This window comes from Mytilus californianus, unplaced genomic scaffold (genome assembly GCF_021869535.1).
Source record: "Mytilus californianus isolate M0D057914Y unplaced genomic scaffold, xbMytCali1.0.p SCAF_1, whole genome shotgun sequence".
Lineage (NCBI taxonomy): Eukaryota > Metazoa > Mollusca > Bivalvia > Mytilida > Mytilidae > Mytilus > Mytilus californianus.
The window spans coordinates 88,584,861-88,601,277 of NW_026262581.1; the positions used below are offsets into that span (position 1 = coordinate 88,584,861).

General features: G+C 33.0%; 2 protein-coding genes and 1 long non-coding RNA gene across 17 annotated transcripts in view; 2 read left to right on the plus strand and 1 right to left on the minus strand.

Moving 5' to 3' along the window:
- Positions 1 to 15,003, plus strand: part of LOC127709512 (uncharacterized) — a 217,648-nt gene extending 202,645 nt beyond the window's left edge. For both annotated transcript variants that reach the window (XR_007985696.1, XR_007985698.1), the window contains one exon: positions 14,960 to 15,003. The gene's annotated coding sequence lies outside the window, so the exon portion shown is untranslated. The remainder of the gene's footprint in view (positions 1 to 14,959) is intronic.
- LOC127710138 (uncharacterized) overlaps positions 1 to 16,417 on the minus strand; it is a 304,241-nt gene that overhangs the window by 246,848 nt on the left and 40,976 nt on the right. The window lies entirely within an intron of this gene.
- Positions 1 to 16,417, plus strand: part of LOC127709649 (uncharacterized) — a 479,059-nt gene that overhangs the window by 32,968 nt on the left and 429,674 nt on the right. For 4 of the 14 annotated variants that reach the window (XM_052215357.1, XM_052215329.1, XM_052215315.1 and 1 more), the window contains exon 14: positions 3,359 to 4,464. In XM_052215357.1, the coding sequence (XP_052071317.1) occupies positions 3,359 to 3,509 (151 nt within the window). In that variant the 3' untranslated portion in view covers positions 3,510 to 4,464. The other 10 variants (XM_052215339.1, XM_052215285.1, XM_052215347.1 and 7 more) reach the window with 7 other exon arrangements.

Genomic DNA, 16,417 nt, shown 5'->3' on the forward strand with positions numbered 1-16,417 from the left:
TTGTTGTCGTCGTTGTCAGCGTCGTCCGAAGACAGATGGTTTCCGGATAATAACTTTAGTATAAGTAGATAGAAATCAATACAATTTTAACACAAGGTTTATAACCATTAAAGGAAGGTTGGGATTGATTTTGGGGGTTATGGTCCCAACTGTTTAGGAATTAGGGGCCAAAAAAGGGGCCCAAATAAGCATTTTTGTAATTTCAAGACAATAACTTGTGTTAAAGTGTATGAATCTCTCTGAAATTATACCACAAGTTTCCATACTACAAAGGGATGGTTAGGATTGACTTTGGGGGGTTATGGCTCAAACCATTTAGGAATTAGGGGCAAAAAAAGGGGAAAAACAAGGGTTTTTCTGGTTAAAACACAATTGAGACAATTTCGAAGCAGTGCAAGGGAGGTAATCCAAATCACAATCAAAATCAATTTAAATAATAATGTTTGATTACCTGCCTTACACTGCTTGTAAATTATATATTAAGAAATGATGATTGTCTGAGATCAGTGTTCTCCCCAGATATTTTGGATAGCATCACATTTGGCGTAAAAAAAATAAACTGTATTTTTTTCAATGTCATTTGTCGCGTCGCGGTGATGCTCTATTTCCTTTATGGTATATATGTTTATATTAATTATAATACAATTAAAATATAACCATGATAACAGTTGTTTCAGTTTATGTTTTCTATATTCATTTATAGTTACTGTACAGAATTATTGTTTTCCTCTTGGGCCATATAACAATATATGTGTGGTTCTAGCAGAGACATATAATACAATATGTCTCTGGTTCTAGTTACCCTACCTACCCAACTAAATGAATGAGTGAATGGTTTATTATAGTGCAACCTTTATATATATACAATACTAAATATCAAGTGTAAAAAGAGAAAGTATCATATAGCAATAAAATTTCAATTAAAAAAAAAATTTTCATGTCTAAAAATTCATTGTTTCATGGTACTCAATGGATTAGTCCCAGTTGTTTCTTTATATCAAGGTGATGGATATTTTTAACAAAGTTATCTAACAAATAGTCTGTTAATGCATAGTTTTCTCTTTTTGGTATATTTTTTTCTGTCTGCTGTGCCATTTGTGCATCTGTAGTTATTATCGTAAAAATGCGGATTTTTGTCATATCTGGTCCGGTTCCGATCGGTAGTTTACACAAAAATAGTCAATGGCGGTTAAAGAAAAATTAACGAAAATAAACAATGTTTGACAAGAGATTGGGAACGAATGTGACGCTTTTGATGTATTAAATGGATGAAACATAAACTTAAGCCAACTTATTTAGCCCAAAACTGATATGTTCGCTCTCGATTAACAAGTAGTACCGGCGGAAGAGAAAGAAAGTAATTTTATGAAAGTTGTAAAAATAAACGACTAAACCTCATTTTTAAAGAGAAAAATCGTTTGTATCTTTGAATTTCCGTAATGCAAAACGTAGATTTCGAATTGTTTTATGATTACATTTTTTCCATGTCTTAATTTGCGATTGCAGACAGACCACGTGGTATTAATCATGTCAGCTTGGGGTATTCGTATCCAAACAGTTATCACCCAAAGGGCAATTAACACCTATTTAATCACTCTTAAATGCCTCTATTGTCCGATTTGAAGGGATTACACTTAAAGGTGATATAATTTTTATGATCATATGCGGTAATTAGATGAAAGTTCAAAATTTAGGACATGGATTTACGATATAGAAACAAGAAAAATAGCATCCTCAAAATAATTATAGCGTCGCGGAAATTATTATAGCATCACGGGAAAAAATATAGCGTCGCGGTACCGCGACGCTATAACGGCCTGGGGAGAACACTGGAGATACTGACCATAACTTGAGGGAAAGAATTATTTTTTGGAATAAGGGAAAGGGGTTGGACATCTGCGGTCGTATACAGCTGCCAGTGATATTGTTGTCTTTTTTCAAAACTACCTCTACTGTTTTTTTTGGGGGAAAATGCATAATTTTTATTGAAATTGGGAAGTTGGTTTATTTTTTTTTTAAACACAACTCCGATTTTTTGCTAAACTTTACTGTCTTTTCTGCACAGTTTTATCACGTATATTTTGATTGTCAGACAATTAACCTGAAAGGTACTTTTAGGGGAGGGTAAAGAGATGGAAACAATGATGGTACTTAATGCATTGAAAACCACATGTGTTACAAACACCGTGATGATTCTGATCAGAAACCTGGATCTCAAAAGCGCTTTCATAATATCAAAATAATGAACATGAATCCGAAATTTACATTCATTAATACCAATGCCATCACTTTTGGGAAAAATGTCAAACTTATTGGGAGGAATTTTAAGCCATTTTTTTTTGTAATTGGGAATTTTCTCTAGGGGAAAAAGCAGGAATTTCGGATGTAATTTGAGGCAAACAATATCACTGGCTGCGCTCAGCGAAGCAATTTATTTATTATTTGTTTTTGTATTGTTCTCATCTGTAGCTAACTCTAATCTATTGGGTTGGAATTGAACCCACTATATCCTCCACTCAAATTGAGTACACTATCATGAGACAACCAGGGTGCTTGGAGTCATTATGTTACACCATGCAAGTCGTTTTCTTCAATTTTAAGTTGAATACTTATATAATAAGATAATCTGTGATGACCTTCCTTCCTTCACCTTAAAGATAACCCTGTAAGATTAAACAGTTATAGTGAAGTCTTCCATAAAAATTATCATTTATTGCCTTATAATTGTTTTAAAGATCACAAAACATACAAAAAAAACAGTATTGAGATACAGTTAAACCTGTCTAAATTGAACCTGAATAAACAGCAAACCTTTCATAACTTTAATATGTTGGGACATACAGCCAATTTTCTTTAGTAAATATTACTTTTGTGAACTGCACACATTTCTAGCCTGAACAGAATATTCAGTTTGGAATAGGGTTGGTTTAGATGGGGACTTTTCATAGGAAAACATTAGAGATAGAAGTTTGATAGGACCCTGATGTGGTCCCTGTTATCACAGTGTATCATAGTTGAAACAAAGATTAGTCAGGAAACAACTTTTTTTTTAGATTTGTTGATCAGCTTTCTTTTTATGAAGTCAAATTAACACAACATGAATTTTAATTTTCCACAAAATTTTATGAAGTCAGGCTTATTTTCATGAAAATTGCTTTGAACATGTTTAAGCTTAATTATGAAAAAATTCCTTTTCAGCTTGTTGACCTGGAAATATATTTGTTATTGAAAGGAGAAAATGTGAATTTCAAATTATATATGGATAGATTTGGAAATACTTTGCTATGATTTTAGAATGTATGAGATGAAAATAACAATAAATTAAACTTTCATACTATGTTTTGTAATGTTTTAACAGTGAAGCAGACTTGGAGGACTTTATCAATAATCTGTTCCAACAAGCAATGCATACAGAGGGCAGTACACAATGGCAACCTCCACAGCCTTCACAACCAAGCCAGCCTTCAGCTCAAGGGAAGAAAACAAGACGAAGAAAGAAAAAACATTGAAATCAAATTTGTGCCCCATCCATGATCAATATAGTAGAGAAATGTGCCATGTATACCTAATATAGTGGCTTGTTATTGTTGACTAAACTTATATATAGTAATAAGTGACTTGTTAAGATTTTCATTGTTATCAACCGGTACACATTAGAAATTCTTGTTTTTGCATTGTTCCATTTTCTTTATTTTGCTCTCTCAGCAAGTTTGATTTATGGAAAGGTCCAATTGCTTTAAGTTTCTATTTTATTTTACTCTTTAATCACGATATTTAAATCCATATTTTGAATTAAAAACCTTCTCTGTACCCATGTATTTGGTGATGAGAATAAGAAAAATAATACTTTTAGTGAGATTTTTAAGTTCAGCTATACTATAAAATTATGGTTGAATATGATGTTGATTTTTTATGAAAATATTGTTAAGTTTGAACCACTTTTTACTCTTACATAATTTAGGTAAATGCATATCTCAGAATGTTTTTGGGTATGCAACATTCAGCTTTCAGTCCTGTTTAGATTCAAGAACAGGAAATAGTACCTACCTAGAATATGTGTAGTGATAGGTTAGAGAGATCATTTAGATGTTCATTTACAATTCAACTAACATATAAAAGAATTTTGACAAAGTACAGTTTGATTATAAATTTATAAATATTGAAATGCTTTCTTTTCATATTTCATTTTCTAGACCTTAAGTAGTTAACTTTAGTACATGTAGATTACATGTAGTTTTTTGCTCTGAAATTTGTTGCTATTCTCGTTATCTGGCTTCCTTCTCTAAATATTTCAATAAATTTGTAAAATCATTTTTATACGACCGCAAAAAAGTTTTTGTGGTCGTATATTGGTATGACGTTGGCGTCGTCGTCGTCGTCCAGCGTCGTCGTCCGAAGACGCATTAGTTTTCGCACTCTAACTTTAGTTTAAGTGAATGGATCTCTATGAAATTTTACCATAAGGTTCAATACCACAAAAGGAAGGTGGGGATTGATTTTGGGGGTTATGGTACCAACAGTTAAGGAATTAGGGGCCAAAAAGGGGCAAAAAATAAGCATTTTCTAGTTTCCAGACAATAACTGTGGAACGGTGTATGGATCTCTCTGAAATTATACTACAAGTTTCCATACCACAAAGGGATGGTTAGGATTTGCTTTGGGGGTTATGGCTCAAACCGTTTAAGAATTAGGGGCAAAAAAGGGGGAAAAACAAGGTTGTCCTGGTTAATGGACAAATACTTTAGTACAAAACATAATTTAAAGCAGTGTAAGGATGATAAATCAAATACATCATTGAAATTATCTCCCTTACACTGCTTTTAAATTATGTATAAAGTAATGGTTAATGAACAATTAAGATAATTTTAAACAGTGTAAGGGAGGTAATCCAAATACAACGTTTTGGTTACTTCCCTTACACTGCTTTTAAATTATGTTTAAAGAAATGCATATTTATAAAGGAAGACCAGTAAAAATATCTGCAAATGTTGCATCTTTTTTACAACAAAATCCATATGAAAGATTTGACACTATATTTTAAATTCTATTATAAAATAGATTAAGTTAGCACTATGGTAAATTTAAATGGGTAATTATGGTTGCAAACTCCATTGGAAATTTGAATTGAGATATTATGACCATATCTTGAGGGAAAGAATTTTTTGGGGGAAAAAAGGGGGGGGGGGGGGTTTAAAGAAATTGTGGGGGTCAATTTTTTCTCATTTCAGATTTCAGAAATTAAAAAGAATTATTTTTCAAATATTATTTTTATACGACCGCAAAAAAATTTTTGTGGTCGTATATTGGTATGACGTTGGCGTCGTCGTCGTCGTCGTCGTCGTCCTGCGTCGTCCGAAGACACATTGGTTTTCGCACTCTAACTTTAGTTTAAGTGAATGGATCTTTATGAAATTTTACCACAAGGTTCAATACCACAAAAGGAAGGTTGGGATTGATTTTGGGGGTTATGGTAATAACAGTAAAGGAATTAGGGGCCAAAAAGGGGCCAAAAATAAGCATTTTTGTAACTTCCAGACATAACTTGTGTGTTAGTGTATGGATCTCTCTGACATTGTACCACAAGGTTCCATATCACTAAAGGAATGCTGGGATTGATTTTGGGGGTAATTGCCTCCAAATTTTAGGAATTAGGGGCCAAAAAAGGGGCAAAAAACAAGCATTTTTCTAGTTTCATGACAATAACTTGTGTGTAAGTGTATGGATCTTTCTGAAATTGTACTACAAGGTTCCATATCACAAAGGGAAAGCTGGGTTTGAGTTTGGGGGTAATTGCCCTAAACGTTTAGGAATTTGGGGCCAAAAAGGGGCCAAAAAACACATTTTTTTTTAGTTTCCAGACAATAACTTGTGTTCAAGTGTATGGATCTCTCTGAAATTGTACTGCAAGGTACCATACCACAAAGGGAAGGCTGGGATTGAGTTTGGGGGTGATGAATCATAATGGGGGTTCAAAAAATTTTGGGGGGGGATTTATTTTTTTTTCCTTTTTTTTCTTTTTTTCCTTTTTTGTTTCTTTTAAAATTTTCCATTTTAAGTTGGTTATTTCTGATTTATATTTAAAATCAAATAATAATGATATGGTAGGAGATACACACCAAACAGGATGTGTAAATTATTATATAATAAGTATTGTGCAATAGCAAGAAATTTTCAATTGCACAGTATTGCACAATAGCAAGAAATCTTCAATTGCACAGTATTGCGCAATAGCAAGAAATCTTCAATTGCACAGTATTGCGCAATAGCAAGAAATATCCAATAGCACAATATTGCGCAATAGCAAGAAATTGTCAATTGTACAGTATTGCGCAATAGCAAGAAATATTTAATAGCACAGGATTGTGCAAAAGAAGATACTTCCTATAAATTGCTTATTTCTTGACCAATTTCAATGGGGTTTTATTCTTGATTTCATGGGGTTCTTTGATATGCTGAATCTAACCGTGTATTTAGTTTTTGGATTTTGGGCCCCGTTTTTAAATTGGTCCACATTGAGGTCCAAAGAGTCCAAAATTAAACTTTGTTTGATTTCATCAAAAATTGAATTATTGGGGTTCTTTGATATGCCGAATCTAACTGTGTATTTAGATTCTTAAATTTTGGTTCCGTTTTCAAATTGGTCTACATTAAGGTCCAAAGGGTCCAAAATTAAACTTAGTTTGATTTTAACAAAAATTGAATTCTTAGGGTTCTTTGATATGCTGAATCTAAACATGTATTTAGATTTTTGATTATGGGCCCAGTTTTCAAGTTGGTCCAAATCGGGGTCCAAAATTAAACTTTGTTTGATTTCAACAAAAATTGAATATATGGGGTTCTTTGATATGCTGAAACTAACCATGTATTTAGATTTTTGATTTTTGGGCCCCGTTATCAACTTTGTCCACATTGAGGTCAAAAGGGTCCAAAATTAAACTTTGTTTGATTTCATCAAAAATTGAATTATTGGGGTTCTTTGATATGCCGAATCTAACCGTGTATTTAGATTCTTAATTTTTGGTTCCGTTTTCAAATTGGTCTACATTAAGGTCCAAAGGGTCCAAAATTAAACTTAGTTTGATTTTAACAAAAATTGAATTCTTAGGGTTCTTTGATATGCTGAATCTAAACATGTATTTAGATTTTTGATTATGGGCCCAGTTTTCAAGTTGGTCCAAATCGGGGTCCAAAATTAAACTTTGTTTGATTTCAACAAAAATTGAATATATGGGGTTCTTTGATATGCTGAATCTAACCATGTATTTAGATTTTGGATATTGGACCATAATAGGTGAATGTCCAATTTAAAATATTTAAGTTCTTAGACCACATTCAATCTGTGTTAGAAACCTATGCTGTGTCAAATATTTAATCACAATCCAAATCCAAAGCTGTATCAAGCTTGAATGTTGTGTCCATACTTCCCCCAACTGTTCAGGGTTCGACCTCTGCGGTCGTATCAAGCTGCGCCCTGCGGAGCATTTTATTTTTTCAAATTTCAAATATTGAAAAATTTCAAGAAGTAATCTTTAATTGCACAGTATGGCGCATTAGATTTGTAAAATCTTTGACCACATTTATTTATTTCTTATGCCGAATCTAACCGTGTATTTAGATTTTTAATTTTGGGTCCAGTTTTCAAATTGGTCTACATTAAGGTCCAAAGGGTCCAAAATTAAACTTTGTTTGATTTTAACAAAAATTGAATATATGGGGTTCTTTGATATGCTGAATCTAAACATGTATTTAGATTTTTTATTTTTGGCCCAGTTTTCAAGTTGGTCCAAATTGGGGTCCAAAATTAAACTTTGTTTGATTTCAACAAAAATTGAATATATGGGGTTCTTTGATATGCTGAATCTAGCCATGTATTTAGATTTTTGATTTTTGGGCCCCGTTATCAACTTTGTCCACATTGAGGTCAAAAGGGTCCAAAATTAAACTTAGTTTGAATTTAACAAAAATTGAATTCTTGGGGTTCTTTGATATGCTGAATCTAAACATGTGTTTAGATTTTTGATAATGGGCCCAGTTTTCAAGTTGGTCCAAGTTGGGGTCCAAAATTAAACTTTGTTTGATTTCAACAAAAATTGAATATATGGGGTTCTTTGATATGCTGAATCTAAACATGTATTTAGATTTTAGATTTTTGGCCCAGTTTTCAAGTTGGTCCAAATTTGGGTCCAAAATTAAACTTTGTTTGATTTCAGCAAAAATTGAATATATGGGGTTCTTTGATATGCTGAATCTTACCATGTATTTAGATTTTTTATTTGTGGGCCCGCTATCAAATTGGTTCATATTGAGGTCAAAAGGGTCCAAAATTAAACTTTGTTTGATTTCATCAAAAATTGAATATATGGGGTTCTTTGATATGCCAAATCTAACCGTGTTTTTAGATTTTTAATTTTGGGTCCCATTTTTAAATTGGTCTACATTAAGGTCCAAAGGGTCCAAAATTAAACTAAGTTTGATTATAACAAAAATTGAATTCTTGGGGTACTTTGATATGCTGAATCTAAACATGTGTTTAGATTTTTGATTATGGCCCCGTTTTCAAGTTTGTCCAACTTGGGGTTCAAAATTAAACTTTTTTTGATTTCAACAAAAATTGAATATATGGGGTTCTTTGATATGCTGAATCTAACCATGTATTTTGATTTTGGACATTGGACCATAATAGGTAAATTAAAAAAATTGAAGTTCTTAGACCACATTCTTTCTGTGTCAGAAACCTATGCTGTGTCAAATATTTAATCACAATCCAAATTCAGAGCTGTATCAAGCTTGAATGTTGTGTCCATACTTGCCCCAACTGTTCAGGGTTCGACCTCTGCGGTCGTATCAAGCTGCGCCCAGCGAAGCATTTTATTGTAAATTACACCTGACCTAGACCACATGAATCTCAGTTCATTCCTGTTTAGAATTATAATTTCTAAGTCTGCTTGTCGACTATCATTTAAACAAAATGCAGATATTGTCATGTGATGTATTCAGAATTGTGCACAATGATTACTCTCCAACCAAAAAAATTGCTGCTTTTTCTTGTAATTTAACTATTTTCAATAGGCACGGCAGGGTTTGCTCTCAGAAGCATATCTAATAGCAATAATAAAAATGTCATCTTGCCAAGAACTGGTTTAATGTATAATTTTTTCCATTCCGTAATGCCAGAATATTTTTCCATTATTTTTTTTTGTTGGTAGTTTATTGTCAATAATTTGAATGAAGTCTAGATAATACACACCACTGAAAATGGCAATAGTTTGAATTGTTTCAAGGATTGTTTGATATATTGTTGACTTTCTGTTATGACCATGCAATATTGTATTGGTACAGTGTGTATATATAAAACTTTAAACCTTACATGGTTTATGACAGGTAGATATTCCCATAAACTCTCATTGTGATTATTTCAGGTCCTTTAACTTTAGTTGATAAAACAGCTGCTCCATGAGCCCAAGACACACCCATCCTCCTTTTCATGAACCGCCTACAATGTATGCCCCATCCACCTATGATAGAAGGGGCATTATGTTTTACATTTCATTATGATGTGAACATTTTAAATTATAACCATGATTTCACTGTTCACTTAACATAGAAACATAGTGCAAGCAGGTAAGAGATCAAAGTTTTTGATCAAGGTAGTTTACAGTCAAGTTGTGGTCACATCGACTTTGAACTTGGTATGCGTGTTCATTAAGATATAAACTTTGAATATTATATCAGAAATAAGGGTTTTGATCCTGATTTGATAGTTCAGAGCATAAATATAGTGTGAGGTGTGCATCGTATCCTATGGACACATATTCTTGTTAAGCTAAAGTCACAATTTCAGAATAGAAAATATGAAGAAAAAAAAAATGAAATGGAGGTAGCATTTTTTGGTTGTATATTAAATTTCATGGGATAAGCTGGTCATTGTGTAAGACACGCCAACATTGTGCTATATTTTGAATAAGGCGGATAATTTTTGACCCACAATTTGAAAAATCATCAGTATTGAAAAGGGGCTTTTATTCACAGACCTTAACATTGTGTAAGAATTGCATAAAAATCTGTTAAAGAAAACTGCAGTCATAATAACTAAAGACAAGATCATAATTATCAGACTTTAAATTGTGGAAATCCCATCCCATATTATTTTTATGGATCCATTAAATCTGAAATTCTTTAGAATTGAAATAATAGCTTTTCTGATGCAAACATAGTACAATTTTTTATAAAGATCTAATAAAGCAAAATTGAGCCATTATGAGGTGTACTCTAAATTGTTGAATGTATCATTTCACTCTGGATGACAAATCAGAAAATAGTCAAAATTGAAAAGAGCTTGTCTTCATAGAATCAAATCATAAAGTTTTGTACTGATCTGTAAAAACAATGATAAGTTATCCTAAGACATGCTCATATGGATAATGAGATTCCATAATATTCAGTTGTTTGACCGGTGTTTTTACATATTTAACATTTATCACTGATGTAATCAGCAGTGTGTATTATACACCTTTAATTAGTCTGTTTAGCCCTTTTCACTTAAAACAAAATGGACACGTCAGAGTGATTACAAAACAGTTTCCAGTAGTGTATTGAAACCAAAAATATATTGATATTATTTTAGTTAGCTAGTATTTAGGCGTATCAACTATGTTATTTGCTGTTAACTATTGTTTAATATCATTCTGTAATTATTGTTTCATTCCATATAGAATTGTAATTTAAAAACTCCTATATTCAATACTTATTAAAATTATTGTGCATCCATTGCATATTCTTAGTTACACTAAATTATTTATAAAAACAGAACATTTTCATTTCATTACTGTGCTTTTGCAAGAGATCTTAACTTTTCAGATTGCTAATGGGCCAATCAGTTTTTTGACTTTCAGTTTGTAATCATTTTATCAAAATGATTGTTCGTCATCTGAGGAAAAATTTCACCCAATTGTAAAATTTGCATAAAGCAGGCACAAATTTATGTAATGAAACTTTTTACAACTGTCTGTTTCATATAATAATTAGCCAAATAAATAAACTAATTATGCAGTCACTCAAGCTAAAAAAATTGACCTTAAATGTAATAAGAAATTAATATTTTGCTAGGCTCTCGTCTAAATCAAGGATCTACTCTCCTTGTATAAGCACAGTAAAAAGCTACTGTAATATTTTGATTAATGGGATATTTTGTATTTGAATCTTTGAATGCATATCTAGAAAAATTGTTTTGCTTTTTAGATTCCTGAAATTTGATAATGATTTGATTATATTGATACTAATTATGTTTTTACTGACTGTTTACTGTTGTTACCGTATATATATTTCTCACTAATATGTCATGGTAATGGGGCACAACCTGTTAGTGTATATTGAATAGTGTATAACTATGTAACACTCACTTGTTAGTGGGTTTATATAAAGCTTTGATGGTCAGGCAGTGGAGACTATTTGATATGTTTGTTTGCTTTTTGAATGGTTTAAGAGGACACTCTATTTATTTCATGTTGTTTTCATACATGTCTATGTAAAAGACACATTTGCCAGATAAACAGCATTTTCGCATATCATGTTCTAGGTTAAATAAAATTTTGACAATAAAGTTATGCAAAAAGCATATATTTGTTATTTCTGCACAGAAACACTGGTAATATGTTTCCAATATTAAAACAATAATTAAGCCAGTAGTACATGTTTTTAATTTTTTTTTTAAGCACAGTCACATGGATTACTATTGGAATTTTTCATCAACCATCGGTAGTACATGTGCATTTTCATCAACCATCGGTATACATGATGATATGCATTTTCATCAACCATCAGTACACATGTGCATTTTCATCAACCATTGGTATACATGTGCATTTTCATCAACCATTGGTATACATGTGCATTTTCATCAACCATTGGTAAACGTGCATTTTCATCAACCATCGGTGTGCATGTGCATTTTCATAAATAAGTTTCTATCAGAAAGTATTTATTGTTTAAAAAAAACGATGAGTGAACATGTGCAATTTCATCAATCATCTGTATACATGAGCAATTTCATGAAACATTGGTATACATGAGCATTTTCATCAACCATCAGTATACATGTGCATTTTCATCAACCATAGGTATACATGCGCATTATCATCAACCATAGGTATACATGTGCAATTTCATCAAACATTGGTATACATGAGCATTTTCATCAACCATTGGTATATATACATGTGCATTTTCTTCAACCATCGGTACACATGTGTATTTTCATCAACCATCGGTATACATGTGCATTTTCATCGACCATCGGTATAAATGTGTATTTTCATCAACCATTTGTATACATGTGCAATTTCATCAACCATTGGTATACATGTGCATTTTCCTCAACCATGGGTATACATGTGCAATTTCATAAACCATTTGTACATGTGCATTTTCATCAACCATCAATGTACATGTGCATTTTCATTAACCATGGGTATATATGTGCATTACATGTTGATTGATAGTACAGAAATGATATCAATCATGCTTAGTGTGGAACAGTAGCAAACCAAAACATCACATAGACAGCATTTGCAAATAAGTTTATCAGAAAGTAATTATTGTTTAAAAAAAACAATGAGTGAACATACTAATAAGTCTTGTCTGCTTTACTGATCATAACTGAATTGTATAGATATAAGAAGATGTGGTATAAGTGTAAAAGTAAACCATTATAGGTCAAAGTACGGCCTTCAACACGGAGCCTTGGCTCACACCGAACAGCAAACTATAAAGGGCCCCAAAAATGACTAGTGTAAAACCATTCAAACAGGAAAACCAACGTTCTAATCACTTATGAACCACATCAACAAACGACATCCACTGAACATCAGGTTCCTGACCTAGGACCGGTGCAAACAAATGCAGCGGGTTTAAACGTTTTAATAGGCGCCAACCTTCACCCTACCTGAAACAATAGTGTAACATCACAACTTAGAAAGACACACTATAAAATATCAATTGAAATGGCTTAACTCAATCAAAAGACATAACAAAAACAATTGAACATACACTGAACGAATAAATTTGATCTATGATACAATGTAAATATAAAATTAATAAAACAAGGGGGTTAGATATAAAACAATATCAGAAAGACAACCATAACCTTGGACAAAATGCCGCCAAATAAAATAACGTGTATGTTAAGTCTATAACATCAAATTTTACTACAGATATCACATAAATTTAACATTAGCAAGATCCATGGAAATAAGTTCAAAATCATATGAACCCTGTCTGATGGACATTTACACTTGACTTTAATTCCAAATACCAAATTCAATTAACTTATTGCTTATAGTATCTGAGAGACAGTTGTTTCCACAAAGAATTTAATGTTAAACAATGAACAATGAAAATGAGATTAGGTCAGATGAACCCTACCAGACAGACATATACACCTACAATCATTCCATACCACAAATATGGACCAATGAACCATGAGAATGAGGTCAAGGTCAGATTAATTCAATGATTGTTAGCTTGCAGGGTTCTTCTAACCTTCACATCATTTTCATGGTTCATAGATCATTGTTTAGTTTGGTGATTATGTCCATTTAACATATGCTATTAACAGTATGTCAGCTATTTTTATACGACCGCAAAAATATATTGGTATGACGTCGTCCGGCGTCGTCGTCGTCCGAAGACACATTGGTTTTCGCACTCTAACTTTAGTTTAAGTGAATGGATCTTTATGAAATTTTACCATAAGGTTCAATACCACATAAGGAAGGTTGGGATTGAGTTTGGGGGTTATGGTACCAACAGTTAAGGAATTAGGGGCCAAAAATAAGCATTTTTGTAACTTCCAGACATAACTTGTGTGTTAGTTTATGGATCTCTCTGACATTGTACCACAGGGTTCCATATCACAAAGGGAATGCTGGGATTGATTTTGGGGGTAATTGCCTCAAACTTTTGGGAATTAAGGGCCAAAAAAGGGGAAAAAAACAAGCATTTTTCTAGTTTCATGACAATAACTTGTGTGTAAGTGTATAGATCTTTCTGAAATTGTACTACAAGGTTCCATATCACAAAGGAAAAGCTTGAATTGAGTTTGGGGGTAATGGCCCAAAACGTTTAGGAATAAGGGGCCAAAAATAAGCATTTTTATAAGACAGAAAAAAATTTTTTGTGCGGTCGTATATTGGTATGACGTTGGTGTCGTCGTCGTCGTTGTCGTCCGGTGTCGTCGTTGTCATCTGAAGACACATTAGTTTTCGCACTTTAACTTTAGTTTAAGTAAATGGATCTCAATGAAATTTTACCATAAGGTTCAATACATCAAAAGGAAGGTGGGGATTGATTTTGGGGGTTATGGTACCAACAGTTAAGGAATTAGGGGCCAAAAAGGGGCCAAAAATAAGCATTTTTGTAACTTCCAGACATAACTTGTGTGTAAGTGTATGAATCTCTCTGACATTGTACCACAAGGTTCCATATCACAAAGGGAATGCTGGGATTGATTTTGGGGGTAATTGCCTCCAAATTTTAGGAATTAGGGGCCTAAAAGGGACAAAAAACAAGCATTTTTTTCTAGTTTCATGACAATAACTTGTGTGTAAGTGTATGGATCTTTATGAAATTGTACTACAAGGTTCCATATCACAAAGGGAAAGCTGGAATTGAGTTTGGGGGTAATTGCCCAAAAAGTTTAGGAATAAGGGGCCAAAAAGGGGACAAAAATAAGCATTTTTCTAGTTTCCAGACAATAACTTGTGTTCAAGTGTATGGATCTCTCTGAAATTGTACTGCAAGGTACCATACCACAAAGAGAAGGCTGGGATTGATTTTGGGGGTAATTCCCTCAAAATTGTAGTAATTAGGGGCCATAAAAAAGCAAAAAAAACAAGCATTTATCTAGTTCCAGAACACTAACTTGTGTGTAAGTGTATGGATCTTTATGAAATTGTACTGCAAGGTTCCATATCACAAAGGGAATGCTGAGATTGATTTTGGGGGTAATTGCCTCCAAATTTTAGGAATTAGGGGCCAAAAAGGGGCAAAAAACAAGCATTTTTCTAGTTTCATGACAATAACTTGTGTGTAAGTCTATGGACCTCTCTGACATTGTATCACAAGGTTCCATATCACAAAGGGAATGCTGGGATTGATTTTGGGGGTAATTGCCTCCAAATTTTAGGAATTAGGGCCCAAAAAGGGGGAAAAAACAAGAATTTTTCTAGTTTCATGACAATAACTTGTGTGTAAGTGTATGGATCTTTATGAAATTGTACTGCAAGGTTCCATATCACAAAGGAAAAGCTGGGTTTGAGTTTGAGGGTAATTGCCCTAAACGTTTAGGAATTTGGGGCCAAAAAGGGGCCAAAACACAAGCATTTTTCTAGTTTCCAGACAATAACTTGTGTTCAAGTGTATGGATCTCTCTGAAATTGTACTGCAAGGTACCATACCACAAAGGGAAGGCTGGGATTGATTTTGGGAGTAATTCCCTCAAAATTTTAGTAATTAGGGGCCATAAAAGGGCAAAAAAACAAGCATTTATCTAGTTCCAGGACAATAACTTGTGTGTAAGTGTATGGATCTTTATGAAATTGTACTGCAAGGTTCCATATCACAAAGGGAAAGGTGGGTTTGAGTTTGGGGGTAATTGCCCTAAACGTTTAGGAATTTGGGGCCAAAAAGGGGCAAAAAAACAAGCATTTTTCTAGTTTCCAGACAATAACTTGTGTTCAAGTGTATTGATCTCTCTGAAATTGTACTGCAAGGTACCATACCACAAAGGGAAGGCTGTGATTGAGTTTGGGGGTGATGAATCATAAGGGGGTTCAAAAAATTTTTGGGGGGGGGATTTTTTTTTCCTTTTTTTTCCTTAAAATTTTCCATTTTAAATTGGTTATTTCTGATTTATATATAAAAGCAAATAATAATGATATGGTTTGAATAGGTAAATTAAAATTTTGTAAGTTCTTAGACCACTTTCATTCTGTGTCAGAAACCTATGCTGTGTCAAATATTTAATTACAATCCAAATTTAGTGCTGAATCAAGCTTGAATGTTGTGTCCATACTTGCCCCAACTGTTCAGGGTTCGACCTCTGCGGTCTTATCAAGCTGCGCCCCAGCGGAGCATTTTATTCTAGTTTCCAGACAATAACTTGTGTTCAAGTGTATGGATCTCTTTGAAATTGTACTGCATTAGGTACCATACTACAAAGGGAAGGCTTGGATTGATTTTGGGGGAATTGCCTCAAAATTTTAGGAATAAGGGGCCAAAAAGGGGCAAAAATCAAGCATTTTTCTAGTTTCAGGACAATAACTTGTGTGTAATTGTATGGATCTTTATGAAATTGTACTACAAGGATCCATATCACAAAGGGAATACTGGGATTGATTTTTTGGGTAATTGCCTCAAAATT